This window comes from Peromyscus eremicus, chromosome X (genome assembly GCF_949786415.1).
Source record: "Peromyscus eremicus chromosome X, PerEre_H2_v1, whole genome shotgun sequence".
Lineage (NCBI taxonomy): Eukaryota > Metazoa > Chordata > Mammalia > Rodentia > Cricetidae > Peromyscus > Peromyscus eremicus.
In genome coordinates, this window is record NC_081439.1 from 8,155,216 (window position 1) to 8,174,377 (window position 19,162).

Consider the following 19,162-nt stretch of genomic DNA (forward strand, 5'->3'; position numbering starts at 1 on the left):
ATATATTTCAACTCCTCTAACCAAAAACGGTAACTAATTACCAGTAGTTTCAGTTATGAAATTTATACTTCATAGCTCCTAATTTGGTCCCTTCTGTGCCTCATTTAACTTCTACTACTTCTCATATCCATGAATTTACTGGATTATAGGAATGATTTATTATAATAAAAAATTTTCAAAATGTAATTCATTGTGGAAAACTATTGGATCTGTTGCTCTGTGGTTAAAGGTACAGACAGGCAGGACACAAAGATAAGATGAAACTAATATTTGTGTAAATATTTTAGGTTAATTTTGTTGTGCTTGTAAACAAACACTTTAAAATAATTCAAATTTGAAACAAATTGGGAAATATAATGTGCTGGTTCTGATGAGAATTACTTTATTTTACAGGAAAATAGAAATTGTACAGTTTGCTAGCCGGACACGTCAACTCTTCGTTCGATTATTAGCTTTAGTAAAATGGGCTAATGACGCTGGCAAAGTAGAAAAGTGTGCGGTGAGTGAAACTTTTCATCTTACTTTGTATAAAATAGTGTTTGAAAGGTGGACATGGTGACACATGCCTGGGATCTGAGCCCAGGAAGCTCTGGAAAAGACCATCATGACTTCTAGGTTAGTGAAACTACATGGCAAGATGCTGTCTTGAAACAAACAAAATAACTTTAAATGTCTTGCATACTTTAGAAGTTTAGCTTTAACATCTGTTGATTAAATGTTATTACCGATCTCAATAATGTTCCTTTATGAAATTCCATAATGCATTTCTGTGGAGTCTACTATGTATTTATGGACACTTGACATAAATAAGCCTAGTATTTATTTACAGAAGAGGAGGAGATACCTGGAAGATAGTACATGAGGAGACTTTAAATGTAACTCTAGAGGAATTAAAGAGGAGAAATGGTTAGCTTCAAAATTGTATGATTCTTTAGAGCAGTGATTCTCAACCTGGTGGTGGCAGCCCTCTATCTAAAAATATTTACATTACGATTCATAGCAGTAGCAAAATGACAGTTAGGAAGTAGCAATGAAAATAGTTTCATGGTTGGGGATCAGCACAGCATGGGGAACTGTATTAAAGGGTCGCAGCATTAGGAAGAGTGAGAACCACTGAGCTAGAATTTGTAAGGTTCTCTCAAAGTTTGCTTATTGATTTCTGATGTCCTTGTGAGAATGGCAGAGTCTCTATTTTCTGTTTTAACAGATGAGATGATACAATTTCTAGAAAATACATGACTTCTTCAAGGTCAAGGAACTGATGACGTCATGTATCAGTTCAGTTGTTTATTCATTTACTCATGCTCCAAAACTACTGAACATGGGCTATAAGGGATAGCAGGGAATGACTTGAATAAAGCATAGTCCCCGCCTTCAGGAAGCTCATACTCTTTTGACTGTTGAATTACTCTTAATTCAAAGAAGTGACTTCATAGAGTGAAGGGTAACAAAGACTAAAAATCTAGCCCCTCAAAAACATTTTAAGGGGGGCTGGAGAGATGGCTCAGAGGTTAAGAGCACTGCTTGTTCTTTCAAAGGTCCTGAGTTCAATTCCCAGCAACCACATGGTGGCTCACCGCCATCTGTAATGAGATCTGGTGCCCTCTTCTGTCCTGAAGGGATACATGCAGACAGAACACTGTATACATAATAAATAAATCTTAAAAAAAAAAACATTTTAAGGGACTGGAAATGTAGTTCATTTGGTAGTACTTCTACAGCATGTAATAAGCTTTATCTCCAGCACTGTATGAACCAGGCATGGTGATGTTTGCCTGTAATCTCTCAGCACTTGGGAGGTGGAGGCAGGAGGATCAGAAGTTTAAGATTCTTAGCTACATAGTCAGTTGATCCTGTAGCAGATCCTGTTTCCACACAACAATAACAACAAAAGCCAATCAAGTTTTAAGCTGTGACTGTAGGAGGACAACCTAGAGGCCTTGAGTGAGCTTACTGAGCTAACTTGGGGAAGATGATTTGGTGTTCACAGAGGAGGAGCACTGGCTCTTGTTTTACTTCAATCACTCCTAATGAGTTCATACTGGAAAGGGCAATTAGACAGTGAATAAAGTCCGGAAATGAAGACAGCACTTGCCTACTTTAATTGAGGTTCCCTTTCTTTCTTTCTTTCTCTATTTTTCTTTCTCTATTTTTCTTTCTTTCTTTTTCTTTCTTTCTTTCTTTCTTTCTTTCTTTCTTTCTTTCTTTCTTTCTCTCTCTCTCTCTCTCTCTCTCTCTCTCTCTCTCTCTCTCTCTCTCTTTCTTTCTTTTTGGTTTTTCGAGACAGGGTTTCTCTGTGTGTGCGCCTTTCCTGGAACTCACTCTGTAGCCCAGGCTGGCCTCGAACTCACAGAGATATGCCTGTTTCTGCCTCCCAGGTGCTGGGATTAAAGGCATGTGCCACCACTGCACAGCAGAGGTTCCCTTTCTAAAGCTCAGCTCTACAAGACCAAATACATGTCTGGTTGTTGTCAATTAAATTTGTGAATGGAAAGGAAGTGCAGAGCTACACTAAGCTTTACAGTGATGTTCGAATTCCATTTTTTTTTTGTTTTCATTCTTTTATTTAATGACATTTTCAAAGGTTACTAATTTTTGGGCCTGGAGAGATGGCTCAGCAGTTAAGAGCACTGGCTGCTCTTCCAGAAGACCTGGGTTCAACTCCCAGCACCCACATGGCAGCTCACAGCTGTCTGTAACTCCAGTTCCAGGGGATCTGACACCCTCATACAGACACACATGCAGGCAAAACACCAATGCACATGAAACAATAAATTATTTTTTAAAAAGGCTATTAGCTTTCATAGGTTAAAGCAGATTAACACATTGGCACTGGCTAAATTATATTTGAGAGCTTCAAAAATTTTCTTATGTTTATCAAGCTTCTTAAATAAAAATAACCGGCTACCCGGCATGGTGGTACCATAGTTTGTTTGTTTGTCTATTTATTTATTTATTTATTTATTTATTTATTTATTTATTTATTTTTTTGGTTTTTCGAGACAGGGTTTCTCTGTGTAGCTTTGCGCCACTCACTTGGTAGCCCAGGCTGGCCTCGAACTCACAGAGATCCACCTGGCTCTGCCTCCCGAGTGCTGGGATTAAAGGCGTGCGCCACCACCGCCTGGCCGTGTATTTATTTTTTTAGCACTCTGGTAAGTTGAAAATATATTAATGGAGAATTTTCTATTTGTAAGTTGATGAAGGTGCTTATTCCACACAAATCCCACTCTACAAAGAATCTACAGCACATCTGTGCTTCTTACATTTCACCTCAGTTTTTACCCTGTTGTTTTTGCTCAGCCTCTTTCACTTGATTGCCTCATAACCAAAACTTATGTGAAGGTTGCCAAATCAAAAGGAGGAAAAAAGAACATAAAGAAGTTGAAGTTTGGAAAATTCTAGGATATAGATTTGCCTTTTGAAGCATATCCTGTTAGTTTTTATTGTCAGTTTGACACAAACTCCAGTCACTTGGAAAGAGAAAACACTCCCACAATTGAATAATTACCTACATCAGGCCTCTGGGCATATGCTTTGGGGCATTTTCTTGATTAGAAATTGATATGGGAGGCGCAGCCCACTGAAGGTGGTCTTCCCTGGGAGGATAAGTCCTGGGCTGTATAGGCAAGCTAGCCGACCATAGATAGGCTGGTGAGTCGGCCAGCGAGCAGCATCTGTCTCTCTGTGGTTTCGGCTTGAGTTCCTCCTGTCCTGCCCTCCTTTAATGATGAATTAAGATCCGAAGTGGAAGCTAAACAAACCCCCTCCTCTTAAGTTGCTTTTGGTCAGAATGTTTTATCACAGCTGCAGAAAGGAAACTAGAACAAAGGGGAAGATAGTTTTTGACATTAGTGTTATGGTTATGAACTATGCTATTAAGAACTATGGTTCTAGTCCTGGCAGCTAAACCTGTCACAAGGGTAGACCAGTTTTGTCAGGCAGGTTTTTCTGTTTCTGAGTAAGTTAATACTCTTCTGTGTAATACTGATCCAAAGTGTTTGACTTTGCCGTGTAGCCCAGGTTGGCCTTAAACTAGAATTCCTCTTGTATTAGCTCATTGAGTGCTGGGATTATGGATCTATGCCACTGCCACCCTCAATTTTTGAGGTAGAATGTTTTGTATATATATTAAATTTTCCTTACGGGTCCAATGCCCTCTTCTGCTCACAAGATATGCACATGATACATAGACATTCAGACAAAACACCCATGTACAAATAAATAGCTAATTAAGGATTTAAAAAAATTCTTTGAGGGAGAAATGTTTATGTATGTGATTGGGAAATTAAATTTTTGTAAGGTTTTGTACATTAAGCAATATCAAAGAATAATTTTGTTGTAAATATTAAACAGGCAATTCTAAGTTTACCTGAAAGATTAAAATTGTATTTTATTGTTTTAGAAATTTGAGTACCAAGTCTTAATCCATTTTGGCTGAAATAAAAGCCTATTTTTTTTTTTTTTTTTTTTTTTGGTTTTTCGAGACAGGGTTTCTCTGTGTAGCTTTGCGCCTTTCCTGGAACTCACTTGGTAGACCAGGCTGGCCTTGAACTCACAGAGATCCACCTGGCTCTGCCTCCCGAGTGCTGGGATTAAAGGCGTGCACCACCACCGCCCGGCCAAAAGCCTATTTTTTTAAAATAATTAGGATAGTGTTTTTTTATTAAAAGTACATAAACTTTTAGTAAAAGGTTTGCTATTACTAGTGTACATCCAAGCCAAGTGTTTAATTCCCCCCCAATTTATTTCACTTACTTGTTTAGAGATATTTAAATTTGCTTCAGTAATACGATGTCAAGTAAAATTGAGAACTCTTGGTTTTGACTAATTTTCAACCCTGTATATATGTGTGTGTTTGCATATTTGTATATTTGTGCTAACTCAGTGAGCTCCAAAGAGCCTCCTGTCTGTCTGTCTCCCCAGAGGTGGGACTACCGGTGCATACCACCATACCGAGCTTTTGAACTGGATGCTGGGAAGCTAACCCCAGGTCCTCATGCTTGTGTGCTCGACATTTTACTAACTGAGCCGTCTCTCCAGTTCCCAGTGGTCTTTTCAATTCATTTCTTCAAAGATTAGTCTATCCAGCCACAAACAATTTTAGAATTTCTATCAGCACAAAAAAAAAAAAGAAAACTTGGACCATTTATCTATCACTCCTAGCTCTTACCTATAGGCAACCATTTACCTACTTATCTGTCTGTTTGAGTTTGCTTACTCTGAACATTTCATATAAATGGACTCATATGTGTTCTTTTCTCAAGGGCTTCTTTATGTATCAGTACTTCATTTATATTGAATTGCATGGAAACACACATTCTTCTCTATTTGGACTCTGGTTTGGAGCTATTATAAGTAATGTTACAAAGTTTTTTGTGTATTTCTTTCTTTTGAATACATACATAAGGAAAAGTGTCTGTATCATACATAGATAAATTGTTTCATCAGCTAGACTGTTCTTTAAAGGCTGTACCATTTTACATTCCCACCAGCAGTGTATGAAGGATCTAATTCATCTTTTCCATATCCATGGTATTATCTGCTTTGACTTTTGCCATCCTAGTAGTATCTTACTAGGTTTCTCACTGTCCATTCACTCCTTCTGACTGACTTCCCCGTGTCTTCTTTTGAGTCAGGGTTTCACTGTGTAATCTAGGCTGGCCTTGTATTTGCTATGTTGCCTAGGCTAGAGTCAAACTTGTGATCTTCCTGCTTCCGTGTCCTGAGTGCTGGATTACAGGCATGAACCGCCATGCATGGCTTTCACTAGAGTTTCAACATCTGTTTCCCTGTTGACTGGGAATTGAGCACATTTTCATTGGCCATTTGTATTTCTTCTTTAGAGAAATGGCATTTACTGCTCAAAGTCTAACAAATATTAACCGTATTGATAGTTGGTGTGTATATATGTTTTAAAAAGATACTGATTACTAAGTAGCTGTGAGTTTACTAATAAATTGCTCAAAACTAAAGTGTTAGTATTAGTTTAATTTCTAAGTTAAAGAAATGTAACTGAGTGTAGTGTATCTTGACTTCTGCAAGTGTTTCATTACACAGTACTGCAGGCTAGATAAACTGATATCTCAGTTTATCTCCCATCTTCCCAGAGGGGAGGTCTCTGGTTTTCTTTTCCTTTAACTTGATCTTATGAACATTTTCACCTGAGTGATAAGATTTTTTTTCCAAGACAGGGTTTCTCTGTGTAGCTCTGGTTGTTCTAGGACTCACTCTGTAGACCAGGTTTGGCCTCAAACTCACAGAGATCCACTTGCCTCTGTCTCTAAGTGCTGGGATTAAAAGTGTGCACCACCACTGCTCAGCTAAGTGACAAGATTCTTTTTTTATTTGTTTGGGTTTTTGTTTGTTTGTTTTTTTCTCTGTGCAGTCCTGGCTGTCGTAGAACTCACTCTGTAGACCAGGCTGGCCTCTAACTCAGAGAGACCCACCTGCCTCTGCCTGAGTACTGGGATTAAAGATGTGCACCACCACCACCTGAAACAAGAAGATTCTTTTTTTTTTTTTCAAATGTGCATTGATTCTTTGCCATAGTTGTCAGGTCCCATAGTTGTCTGTAACTGGAGTTACAGACAGTTGTGAGCTGCCATGTGGGTACAGGGAATTGAACCAGTTTCTCTGGAAGAGTAGCCAGTATTCTTAACTGCTGAGCCATCTCTCCAGTCCCAACAAGATTATTAAAATGGCCTACATTTAGCCGGGCGGTGGTGGCGCATGCCTTTAATCCCAGCACTCGGGAGGCAGAGCCAGGTGGATCTCTGTGAGTTCAAGGCCAGCCTGGACTACCAAGTGAGTTCCAGGAGAGACGCAAAGCTACACAGAGAAACCCTGTCTCGAAAAACCAAAAAAAAAAAAAAAAAAAAAAAAAAAAGGCCTACATTTGAATTAAAACCAGTTCAGCAGTTGAGATTGTGTTTTGGTAGTGTCATAGCTATGAATAAGAGATTAGTGTTGGTGGCGTTGCACTAGTTATAAAAGGTAGCATTTCTTTGGGGTTAAGCTATATATACTGAGTCTAACTAAGAGAAGAAAACCCATTTCCTAGTTCTAGCTTCTCTAATATTAAGCCGTATTTCTTTGGAAAAGGGTCTTCACCTGTGAATCCATTCTTCTCATCTCTAAGGTTATAGTAATTATGGAGTTGTAGAAATTAGATAATAAAATAACTAGAAATGGAAAGAAGAATACAGATCACTGTCTATGTATGATGCCTTAGTACATTAATTCTGGGTGACAGGGTTTAAGTTGTCTGCCAGAAGCTTGTTTGAAGGACATGAGAGAAAGGAATGATAGGTATTGATGTAAAACAAAACTAAAGGTTTGAAGGAGATCATTTTTCAGCCTTGTAATGACTCCACCACTGCACTAAATAGAGAACTGAGAATTTCTGTATTGGGCAGAAAGGTGCCTGGCTCTCATACTGGCAATATGTATGTATGTACTGAGTGTTTCCTATGTTCTGAAGGTTAGGTATGTAGTATTTAGTGTCAGAACAACTTCAGTACCTCCATTTTACTGTTGGAAACTTTTGGCATAGAAAGATTAACCTGTTTGCCCAAGCAAACAGGGCTAGTAAGTTACAGAGTTAAAATGTAGATCAAGGCAGTCTAGGAGTCCATGATTTTAACTCCTTCATTGCTACCCAGTACTAGAAGTCTATCAGAGTAAAAGCATTTTATTTTATTCTTTTCTTAATATTTGGTATTATGTATGAGTGATGTCAGAAGTGGAGAAATGAAAGAAAAGTACTATTTTAATGTTATACAAGTAGATACTTCTTCAAATAAATTTGGAACCACCTATTTTAATATCTCTTGAAGCTTGCAAATGATATTTAATGAAAAAACAATTTCCAAGGTAGCTTATTTACCCTTTGCTTTAAAGATGATCTCAAGCTTTTTAGATCAACAAGCTATCTTGTTTGTGGACACTGCCGATCGCTTGGCCTCCTTAGCTAGAGATGCACTGGTCCACGCACGCCTGCCCAGTTTTGCTATCCCGTATGCCATTGATGTGCTGACTACTGGCTCTTATCCACGACTTCCAACCTGCATCAGGGTAAGTCTTTTGCCCCTGTACCCAAAAAAGTTGAAGGGTTTGGATTATTGTAGCATAGGAAAACTTATATTTTTAAAACTAGTTTATGTAGTTTTTTTCTCTACAAGTAAAGCGTGGTAGTTTGAAATAAATTGGGGTCATAATGTGAGTAGATCCTTTTTTTCTCCATTTCCTCCCCTTTCCCTGTCCTTGTTAGGAGTGAGCAGATGTGCAAATATTATTTAGTGTATTTCAGGTATGAAAATAATTGCACAGCAGTAGCGGGTTTTTTTGGGAAGTGCATTCAGAATGTACTATGGTAGTTGAATGAATTGGTGCTATTGTATTGTGTACATTTAGGAAATAGAGGAAATCATCTAGTGATACTAACTTGGTGTTATAAATGGAGCACGATGAAGAGCATGGTTTTAGCAAGGTGACTGGGAATTATTTGCACTCAAATGCGTAGTCACTATTACTGGATGTAGACAGCAGAAATGAGTGTTGTGGTTGTCTTGAGTGAAGTAAGAAAACGGATAAAGACAGGTGCAGGTAAACAATTTTATCTTTTTGTGTATTCTTTAAAGACTTTTTTTTCCTTGTAGGATAAAATTATTCCTCCAGATCCAATTACCAAAATTGAGAAACAAGCCACACTTCATCAGCTTAATCAAATTCTTAGACATAGGCTTGTAACAACAGATCTTCCTCCACAGCTAGCAAATCTTACAGTGGGTATGTACCTAAAATTTTTTTTGTAAGAATATTTTCTTGGGCTGGCCGGGCAGTGGTGGTGCACGCCTTTAATCCCAGCACTGGGAAGGCAGAGGCAGGCGGATCTCTGTGAGTTCGAGACCAGCCTGGTCTACAAAGTGAGATCTAGGACAGCTGAGTATACAGAGAAAACCCTGTCTCGAAAAAAAAAAATTTTTTTTTCTTTGGCTGGAGAGATGGCTCAGAGGTTAAGAGCACTGGCTGCTCTTCCAGAGGTCCTGAGTTCAATTCCCAGTAACCACATTGAGGCTCACAACCATCTGTAATGAGATCTGGTGCCCTCTTCTGGCCTGCAGGGATACATTCAGAACACTGTATACATAATAAATAAATAAACCTTAAAAAAGGATATTTTCTTAAATGTCCTTTTGGGTTTTGTTCAAAGAACAAGTAGATGAAGTTTTGATTTTTGTGGTATTCGAATCTGATTTGCCATCCATAATTGTTCTCTTTTTAGTACCTAAAAATGCAGTGCTGGTATTTGCACTGGGGGGAGTGAGTAGGATTACCTGAGGCTGGAAGAGAAAAGAGGCCCCAGAGTTGAGCCTGGAGAACATGCTATGTTGTTGATTTATATGTAGGAAGATATTGGCTGCTGTCTGTGTCTGAACCATTGACTTGGTTCAACACTTAGGACAAAATTTACAGTCTATTTAAAATGGCTCATAAATGAGACTGAAACTTGGAGATGGGCCAGAAGCTTATTGTTTTAAAGCAGCGTCCACTTCTTCCTCTTCTAAAAGCAAATGGCCGTGTGAAGTTTCGAGTTGAAGGAGAATTTGAAGCAACTTTGACAGTAATGGGTGATGATCCAGAAGTTCCGTGGCGCCTTCTCAAGCTAGAAATTCTAGTTGAGGATAAGGAAACAGGAGGTAACGCATCATAGTACTGGTTTTGATATTCTTTTTTTTCTCAAATTTTTATTTTTTATGGTTTTGGCATTTTTTATATTGAAGTATTCCTACGGAAAAATGTGTAGCAATTTATTCTGTAATTTGAAGCAAAATTTGATAAGCATAATTACCTCTTGACTGGAGAAATTTCAGTGTTTCTCAGTGTATAATGTTCTATAGTTTTCTCAAGATAATCTTGGTTCCTCTTTTTTTAATTTTAAATTCATCTTTAGTATATACTTTCTCGGTTAATGCTATAACACTGACTTCTCTTTCTAATTAACTGCCTTCTTTTCTTCTGCCAATGGAAGATGGCCGAGCTTTGGTTCATAGCATGCAAATTGACTTTATCCATCAGTTGGTGCAGTCTCGGCTCTTTGCGGATGAGAAACCTCTTCAGGACATGTACAACTGCCTACGTATCCTTTTGAAATTTGAGACATGTACTGTAAGGATTTTGTGTTTCCCTCTTTCCACTACATTTTCTGTTTATCCTTTGTCCTGAAGTCTGGCCTCTCCTTCCCATACTTTAACTCTTTTGAGTTGAAATAGACATGGAGAACCAGCCAGTGGAAATTAAGATACATCTATAATAAGACAGATTTCAAGTTTTACCACTGACTTTGCAGGCAACTCCTTAGAAATAGTACTGTTTGCTGGGCAAGGTGGTACATGCCTGTAACCCCAGTACTGAGAGGCAAGGCTATGTAGCTAGTTCAAAGCCAGCCTGTATTACATAATGAAAACCTGTCTGAAAAATAGGTACCATTTTGGTCTGAAAATGTATTATTTGATTAGTTTGTATTTTCTAAACAATGATGAATTAAGGGACAAACCTGGACCTAGTTTTGCTTATTTAGGCCAAAGTTATCAACCCTTTTTCTAAAATTATGCCACATACTTTACTACTTATGATTTGTCATTTGAGAATATAGTTTCAGAAAACCACAAATTTTGTCTTATTTAGTATGAGTCATTAGACAAAGATGATTCCAAAAAATTTCTTCATTGCCAGCTTTTTGGGCATAGACTCCTTGTTAGATGATGTTTGCCTGTTCTTATTGGCTGCCTGAATAACATATTAGCTTTGCTTAACATGCTAAATCAGATTGTTTCTGCTTATCACTTCAATTAGAAGTGTTACATTCCCAGACTCTAATGTTAATCCGAGAGAGGTGGGGCGACCTTGTCCAGGTGGAAAGGTATCATGCCGGAAAGTGCCTCTCTCTCTCCGTTTGGAAGTAAGTAAAATTGGTTCCGGTAGGTCTGTGTGAGAAGGGAATCCTGTTTTTTTTTTAATTTCTTTACAACTTTAATTTTTCATACAACTGATTTATTACATATGAATATGTGCCCAGAGTAATGTGGTTTAATTTAATAAAGTCCCAGTATCATGTAGACCACATGAGACATCCATAATTGCTATCTTTCTTATATTTTTTAAGTTAAATTAGCTTACCGGGCTGGAGAGATGGCTCAGAGGTTAAGAGCACTGACTGCTCTTCCAGAGGTCCTGAGTTCAATTCCCAGCAATTACATGGTGGCTCACAACTATCAGTAATGAGATCTGGTGCCCTCTTCTGGCCTGCAGGCATATATGCAGGCAGAACACTGAATACATAATAGATAAATCTTAAAAAAAAAAAAAAAAAAAAAAAAGATTAAATTAGCTTACCATGGGCTCATGTCAGATTGTTCAAAGACTATTAGGTTAGATTGGGTTTTCTGTGGTGCTGGTGATTAAACCCAGGGACTTAATGCATGTAAAGTGAGCACTCTACCAATAGAGCTAGATCCCTAGTCCCCAAAGGTTAGATTATTGAGTTATCACTTTTTAAAACATACTTGTTTATCATAGTTTCCCATTTTAAATTGTAACTTTGAAAACTGATTTGGAGAAAATTGGTATGAGGCTATTTATCTTTAAATCTTGTTTGAACTTGATTTCTGATTTTCTGTAGATAAATCAGAGGCAGATACTACTTATAAGATGGTTTCTGTTTAAGTTTTGGGGTTTTTTTGTGAGTACATGTATTTTATTTTTAAAATCAGTATCTATTTATAAAATGTAATAGAGCAAATGCTGACTTGCATTATGGAGTAAGTATCTTCTCAGTATTAATGTATTCCCTGTGCAAACACACACTGAGGGCCTGCTGTGTTCAGGGTTCTGACTCCGTAGCATCTAATGCATGTTTCTGTTTGACTGTAGAAGTTAAAGAGCCGTGTTTATGTCATTCTCCCTACCCTTCTTTCAGTCAGCAGGTTCTAGGGAGAAAAACAGGCACAGCATCTGTTCACAAAGTCACAATTAAAATCGATGAGAATGATGTCTCCAAGCCTTTACAGATCTTTCATGATCCTCCTTTGCCAGCTTCGGATTCTAAATTAGTAGAAAGAGCTATGAAGGTAAAGGGTTCTTACTGATTGATACTGATTGATTAAATAAATATAATTGAGCACATATAAAACTTTCAGCAGAAATTCTTTAAAATATGTAATCATTTCTAAAACCCTGTATGAAACTTGTTTTAGGTCAGTTTTATACTTTTTTTTTCTTCCTCCCCCACCTCCCCAGCTGAGGACCGAACCCAGGGCCTTGCGCTTGCTATGCAAGCGCTCTACCACTGAGCTAAATCCCCAACCCAGTTTTATACTTCTATATTTGGGGTTTTTTTTTGTCTTTTTAATATCTGATACTATATAAAATTTTAATGTCTTCTTTCAGTTTAGTATGTAGGGCAAATCTGTGGATTGCATCTAAGTATACAGTCTTAGGTTGACTTATGCCCCCAGCCTAGTTTAAGTTTTGTAGTTTAAATCAGACCATTTTATTTTTTAAGGTCTGGCATCTCTGAGAACTGTGACTACTGATATGTATATGTTGTTTTGAGGCAGAATCTCACTATGAAGCCATGGGAGGCCTGGAACTTGCTATGTAGACCAGGATGGCCTCAACTCACATAGATCGAGTTGCATGCATCTGCCTCCCAAGTGCAAGGAAGGGTCTCTTGTCATCCAGGCTGGCCTCAATCTTGTTACGTATCTGAAGATAACCTTTAAATTTCTGATCCTCCTGCTTCTACCTCCTGAGTGCTGGGATTGCAGGCATGGGTCACCACACACAGTATATGACATGCTGGGGAATTAAATCCAGAGCTTCATGCAATGCTGAGCACTTGGCCAACTGAACTATACTTCCATCCTCTTATACTTAGCAGAATATCAATTTTAGTTTTGAAGTTTCTAATGTCATAAAAAGTAATTAAAAGCTCAGAATCATTCAAGTTATATTTTTACTTTATCTAAGTTTGCTTATACTGGTTAATTTCCAATACTGAAAAGAAGTATCTTAAGGCACAGTTGTGTGCACTCACACTTTTATAGTCAAGATGTTTTAATTGTCCGTTTGATTTTGTTGTTGCTATTTATGCAGATTGACCACTTATCAATAGAAAAGCTCCTGATTGACAGTGTTCATGCAAGAGCCCATCAGAAGCTGCAGGAACTGAAGGCCATTCTTAGAAGCTTCAATGCTAATGAAAACTGTAGGTGTTTTCAAATGATGCTCTTATTTTTCTTTTATTTAAAGGTTTTCCTCATATGACTTTCCCCTGATGTATGGTTTTTTTTAGGAGGCTGGGCCTTTGTTGCATTTAACCTGAAATCTACCATACTTGTCCTAATTTTTACCTTATTATTTATTTATCTTACTTAGCTTGTCTTTATTTTTGAATTGTTTGCACATTGTCTCTCCTCAAAAATGTATACTTACTAAAATAGAAACATTTTAACGTGACTTGTAATTTAGAGTTTCTTCTCCTATCAAAGCAGCCCTGCAAATACTTTTATAATGTACTTATAAAATATGGCTGAGCAAAGCATAATTTAGCTCTTGTCTTCAGTTTTTTTAAAACTGCAAATGCATTAACAGTGTTAAATAAGAAATGCAGATGTAAAGAGGGAGGAAAATCTTCTAAGTTTAATTACCTACCTAATCTCTTAAGAGCTTTAGATATAGCAAATCCTTCCATTCCATGTGGTTCTCCATTTACTCAATCCCAACCCCCTCCCCCTCCCTTTTTTTTTTTTTTTTTGATGTAGAGTCTTGCTATATAACCCAAGCTGCCTTCAAACTTGGGAGCTTGCTACTTCAGCTCCTCATTGGCTGAGATAACAGGCATGGGCCACATATCCAGCTCCTCCAATTGTTTTTGATCATGATTACTTCGTGCTCAAAGTGCAGAGTGTAATTAAGATGATGTAGGTGAAGTGTCTTTAGAGTAGAAGCTAGTAGTAGTGAAGGTCCAGAGCCTGGATCACTCCATTATACTTAGAGAAAAGTGACTTCTTAGGTATCTACTAGTAACTGAATTAAAGTCATTGTGATAAAAGGAGATAAAACACTGCCTGAAGCAAAGACAACTTTTGAAAAATGGACAGTACACGTTCATTTAAGAATGTGCTGGTGTTCTGCTCAATGGTAGACTAACTAATTAATATAACACTGTACTGTGTGTTTTAAAATAGCTACAAAGTAAATTTTTAGTTGTTCTCATCACATAAATATTTAAGGTGATGGGTATAGCGATTACTGAATTTATAAATGTATTGCAATATCACATAATCTATAAATATATATAATTATTTTATGTCAGTAAAATACATTCATTCAATAGAAACTGAAGAATAGATGTGAAAAATAAGATTGACAACAAGTCAAAGTATTAACACATGAATATAAATTTTTCTTTCAGCACATAAAACAATAGGTCTCCTTTTCTTTTAATCATTACTTTATTTTTATTTTATGTATATGGGTGTTTTGTCTGCGTGTATGTCTGGTGCCTACAGAGGCCAGAAGAGAGTGTTGCGTTCTCTAGAATTGGAGTTACATACTGTTAGCTGCCATGTAGGTGCTGGGAATTGACCAGGGTCTTCTGAAGGAACAGTCATTTTTCCAGCCATCTCTTCAGCTCCCTCCCTCTCCTCCCCTCCCCTCTCCCCCCTTCCCCTCTCCTCCCCTTCCTCTCTCCCCCTCCCCTTCCTTGGCTTTATAGACCAGACTGGCTTTGAACTTTCTGCAGTCCTCCTCAGTCAGTGCCTCCTTTGCTCAAGTGCTGGAACAGTTTGCATGCACTGTCAGTCTCAGCGTGATGTGTGTATTGTACTTGGCTCATGCCCACTCCCACTATTGCTCTCTTGTCTTCTCTTCCCCTCTCTGATGGCTTCCTTTCTTCCCTCAAGTAGCCCCCACTTCTGCTTTCATGTCTTGTGTATATTGTTAAATAGCTCCTTCTTTCATGCCTTCTATATATTGAATTTGGGTTCTTCAAATCAAAGGAAACATACTTGTCTTCCTCTGTCTGGCTTATTTTGGTTAACATGATATTCTCTAGTTCCATCCATTTGCCTGAAAATGCCATAGTTTTGTTGTTCTTTATAGCCAAATGAAATTCCATTGCATATATATTCCATCCATTCATCTGATGATAGGCATTTAGGTTGATGTTCAGTTTTGGCTGTAGTGAATAGTGCTGCAGTAACGTGTGTGTGTTTGTGGCAAGCCGACTTAGGCTCCCACCTAGGACTGATGTAGTTGGGCCATACAATAGTTTGTTTTTTGAGGAAACTAAATTCTGCATACTGATTTTTCTAGTGGCTGTACTAATTTACAGTCCCATCATTGCCAGCATTTTTTTAAAATTTGATTTCTTTTTTTGTTTGTTTGTTTTGTTTTGTTTTTGAGACAGTGTTTCTCTGTGTAGCCCTGTCTGTTCTGGAACACGCTCTATAGACTGCTCTGTAGACCAGGCTGGCCTCAAACTGGAGATCTGCCTTTGCCTCCAAATGCTGGGATTTAAGGTGTATACTACTACCCACCAGGCAAATATGGAACGCTTCACAAATTTGCTTGTTATCCTTTCACAGGGACCATGTTGGTCTTCCCTGTATGGTTCCAATTTTCGTATATATGTGATTTTTTTTCTTTGAGACAGGTTTTTCTGTGCAGTCCCTGTCTGTCCTGGAACATGCTCTGTAGACAAGACTAGGCTTGAACTCGCAGTGATCTGCCTGCCTCTGTCACCCTCCTTCCCTGCCTTAGTGCTGGGATTGAAGGTGTGCACCATCATGCCTGGCTGATTTCTTAATAGTAGATATTCTGACTGTAGTGAAATGCAATCTCAGTGTAGTTTTGATTTGCATTTTGTTAAGAGCCACATCATAAAATCATTTCATGTATTCATTGGACCTTTCTTTTTTTGAAAACTGTTCATTTGCTCATTTAGAGTTTGGATGATTTTTCTGTATTTAATTTTTTGAGTTTGTTATAGAGTCTAGATACTAATTTCCTTTCCAGATATATAGATGGCAAAGATTTTCTTTTATTCTAGAGTCTATCTCTTTACTCCTGTAATTGTTTACTGTACAGAAGACTTTTAATTTCACATAATCCTATTTATAAATTCTTCTTGCTAGTACTTCTTAATCTACTGGGGTCCTTTGCCTATGTGTACATATCTAATGTTTCTCTGTATATTATTTTCTCAGTTTCAAAGTTTTGTGTATTTCAAGTTTTAGGTTTTGAAACGTTTCAAATTAAAGTCTTAGAGACTTGATAACAAGGATCTAGCTTCATTCTTCTGTATATGGATGTTAAATTTTGTTTCAAAGCCCCCAGTGTGCATTTTTGACACTCTTATTAAAAACCAGGTGGATGTAGTTTCCTGGGTTTGTTTCTGGAGTCTGTATTCTCCCATTGGTATACAGATCTGTTTTGTGACAGTCCCATGTTATTTTGTTACTATAGCTCAGTCCTGTAGTTTGAAATAGGCGTTATGATGACTCCACTTTCCTAGCACTGCAAATGACACCACAATACTCAGTTTCTTTCTTACTTGGGTTTTGGAAATCAGACTCTGGTCCTTGTATTTCCAAGACAGGTACTTTACCAACTGAGCCATCTCTCTCCACTCTCCACTGATTGTTGTGTATTGTTTTTAGACAGGGCCTCTCTATAATCCTGCTTGGTCTGGTATTTGCCATGCTGTTTAGGCTGACTTGTCTCAGCCTCCTTTTGCTGGGATCACAGGTGTGCATTGTGTCTGCTTCAACATCTTTCTGTTCTTTGATCTTTCTGTTCAGGATTGCTTTGGCTGTTTTGTGCCTTTTGTGCTTCTGTGTAGGTTTCAGGATTATTTATTGTAACTCTTATATTTTTGGTTGTGAGCCTAGCCTTTAATGGCTGAGCCATCCCTCCAGCCCTGTTTATTGTAAATCTGTGAAGAATGACTTTGGAATTTTTAGGGAGATCACACTGAAACTAGATCATTTTCAGTAATACAACCATTTTCCAGAATTAGTTCTGCTGATGTATGAGTACGTTATTTCATCTTTTAGTGTGGTGGTTCATTGATTATAAGTGTGTGCCACACCCAGGCTTTTATGCATGCTAGGTGACAAATACTACCAATGTAGCTACATCTCCAGCTCCTTTCTGGGGCTTTTATTTTGAAATGATGTGGAATTTGGTTTCAGGCTTGTTGTGTATCTATTGAGAAGATCATACGGTTTCTGTTGCTAGTCTGTGTTGTATTATGTTTAATAAGTTGCATTTATTGAACTGTTCTCACACCTCTGAAATGAAAATAACATGACCTGCTTGATCTTGGAGCATTATCTTTTTTTTGTTCTCCTTCCAGAGTTAACTGTCTTTTATTATTGAACTTGGACAGGGTTAATTCTATTAACTACAAAAAGAGCATCTGCCCTGAGATCCAGGCTGAAGGTGCAATTCTCAGAAAGGATTTAAAACATAAGCATCTGTCTAAGGAATGTACAAAAACAAGACATTCTCCAATGTTGCAGAAGAAAAGATCACTACATAACTTTAGTCCATAACAAGCAGCATCATGAGTTGGTTCTCCAGCACCACAAACAACAAGACAGCTGCCTTAAAAAGCATTAACTCCACATAGACCTAGAAGAAAATATCCCCTCATTTCAAAACGAAACAAGATAATATCCTCTCTTCCTCTTGGCTCAATTTCATCCCTTTCCTGGAGGAAAGAGCCAGAGAACAGAATGAAAAGAAATTGTTTTCCTGCCAGTCTGTGAAGACTCACACCAATTCCCCTTTACTACCACCAGAAGCAGATCTTTATTTCCAAGGTAGATTTCCAAAAACTTGCTGTCGACAGGGAGGGCCTGGAGGCTCCTTGAAAGAGGTCTTTCAAAGAATAACCATTATAGATACCTTAGAACCTATAGGTCTAACCTAAACCTATTGTGTAAAATTAAGTAGTCACAGGCATCAAACTGAGCTGGCCAGAAGGGCACAGGACCTTGCTTCTTAACTGACCTCATGTGTCTTGTAAGAAGTACTTGTGGTTTGGGTCAAGCCATCCCTGTGTTGGTTGGGGCCCTCACACTGTCTTACCTGGAGGGCTCAAGTACAGAGACTGTGAAAGGAGATTAGGTTGTACAGAGCTGCCATCCCTGTAGCCTGATTCCTGCCTGGCTCCTTTGTAGAAGCTTTTTTCCATGTAGATGGGTATATCAGAACAGAGAAATTTTCAGTGACTTCATAACTGAAAAAGACTTCATAACAGCTGCTCAAAACCATTGCTGGAAACAGAGTACTCTGTGTGTCATGGGGTCAAAGTTTCTTCTAGTTGATGGGCTTCTTGTCAAACTTGAGCTCATTGGCTTTAGAAAGAAGTCTATATCCAAGGAATCATTGGTATATGGACAATGGAGAGGGATGAATCATCTGTAGAACATGGTGCCATTTCTTATCGATGGTATTGACAAACACCCCTCTACTCCCTAGCATAAGAGCTCCAGAGTAGCAGATGAGATTTTTGAGAAAAACATGAAAAAGTTCTAATTTAAGTAGGATACAACCACATGCGTGAACTGCTTCCAACCCCTTGCCTTATAGGAATTGACTTGATGGGCCCAGACAGTGAGGACATTGTCAAAAAGGGACATGTTCTTTGGCCCATGAACATCTTCATGGCTAGGATGAACAAAACCATCTCTGTCTGTTGACAGCTCTTGTTGAAGTTTTCCAAACTGTGCTGAGGTGGAACTGGTCTCTGGATGCGATAGCAGAACCTGTGTGCTTGTGTGTTTCCTTCATTGGGTTCATGATAGGGACCCTGTTCAAAATGGTGATCTTCCCATCTTTTACATCTTACGTTGGGACTTGGTGTGATAGTGGATAAACCTATATTTTTCTTCTTTTTCATCACATATTCTGTTAGCTTTATAAAATATGGATTGCTGAACTTGATGAGATCTTTCTTTCTTCAGTTTTCACCAAAGCCCATGAACATATTATATAGGTCATAAGCCTGTGAAGAGCTGCAGCCTTGTTCCTTCAGATTCAGAGCAGCTAGCTGCTTGAGGCTCAGTGGCTTGAGAATGTGTGGCAA

The 19,162-nt window shown here is 38.1% G+C and overlaps 1 protein-coding gene and 1 pseudogene across 1 annotated transcript in view; one reads left to right on the forward strand and one right to left on the reverse strand.

Annotated features, from left to right (window-relative positions):
- The window catches only part of Med14 (mediator complex subunit 14), a 95,868-nt gene that overhangs the window by 8,347 nt on the left and 68,359 nt on the right, over positions 1 to 19,162 (forward strand). Inside the window, exons 3-10 of the mRNA XM_059251158.1 lie at positions 394 to 499; positions 7,903 to 8,076; positions 8,661 to 8,790; positions 9,573 to 9,701; positions 10,034 to 10,141; positions 10,831 to 10,963; positions 11,981 to 12,131; positions 13,159 to 13,270. Of these exons, the coding sequence (XP_059107141.1) occupies positions 394 to 499; positions 7,903 to 8,076; positions 8,661 to 8,790; positions 9,573 to 9,701; positions 10,034 to 10,141; positions 10,831 to 10,963; positions 11,981 to 12,131; positions 13,159 to 13,270 (1,043 nt within the window). The remainder of the gene's footprint in view (positions 1 to 393; positions 500 to 7,902; positions 8,077 to 8,660; positions 8,791 to 9,572; positions 9,702 to 10,033; positions 10,142 to 10,830; positions 10,964 to 11,980; positions 12,132 to 13,158; positions 13,271 to 19,162) is intronic.
- LOC131900265 (U6 spliceosomal RNA) lies at positions 15,609 to 15,703 on the reverse strand (annotated as a pseudogene).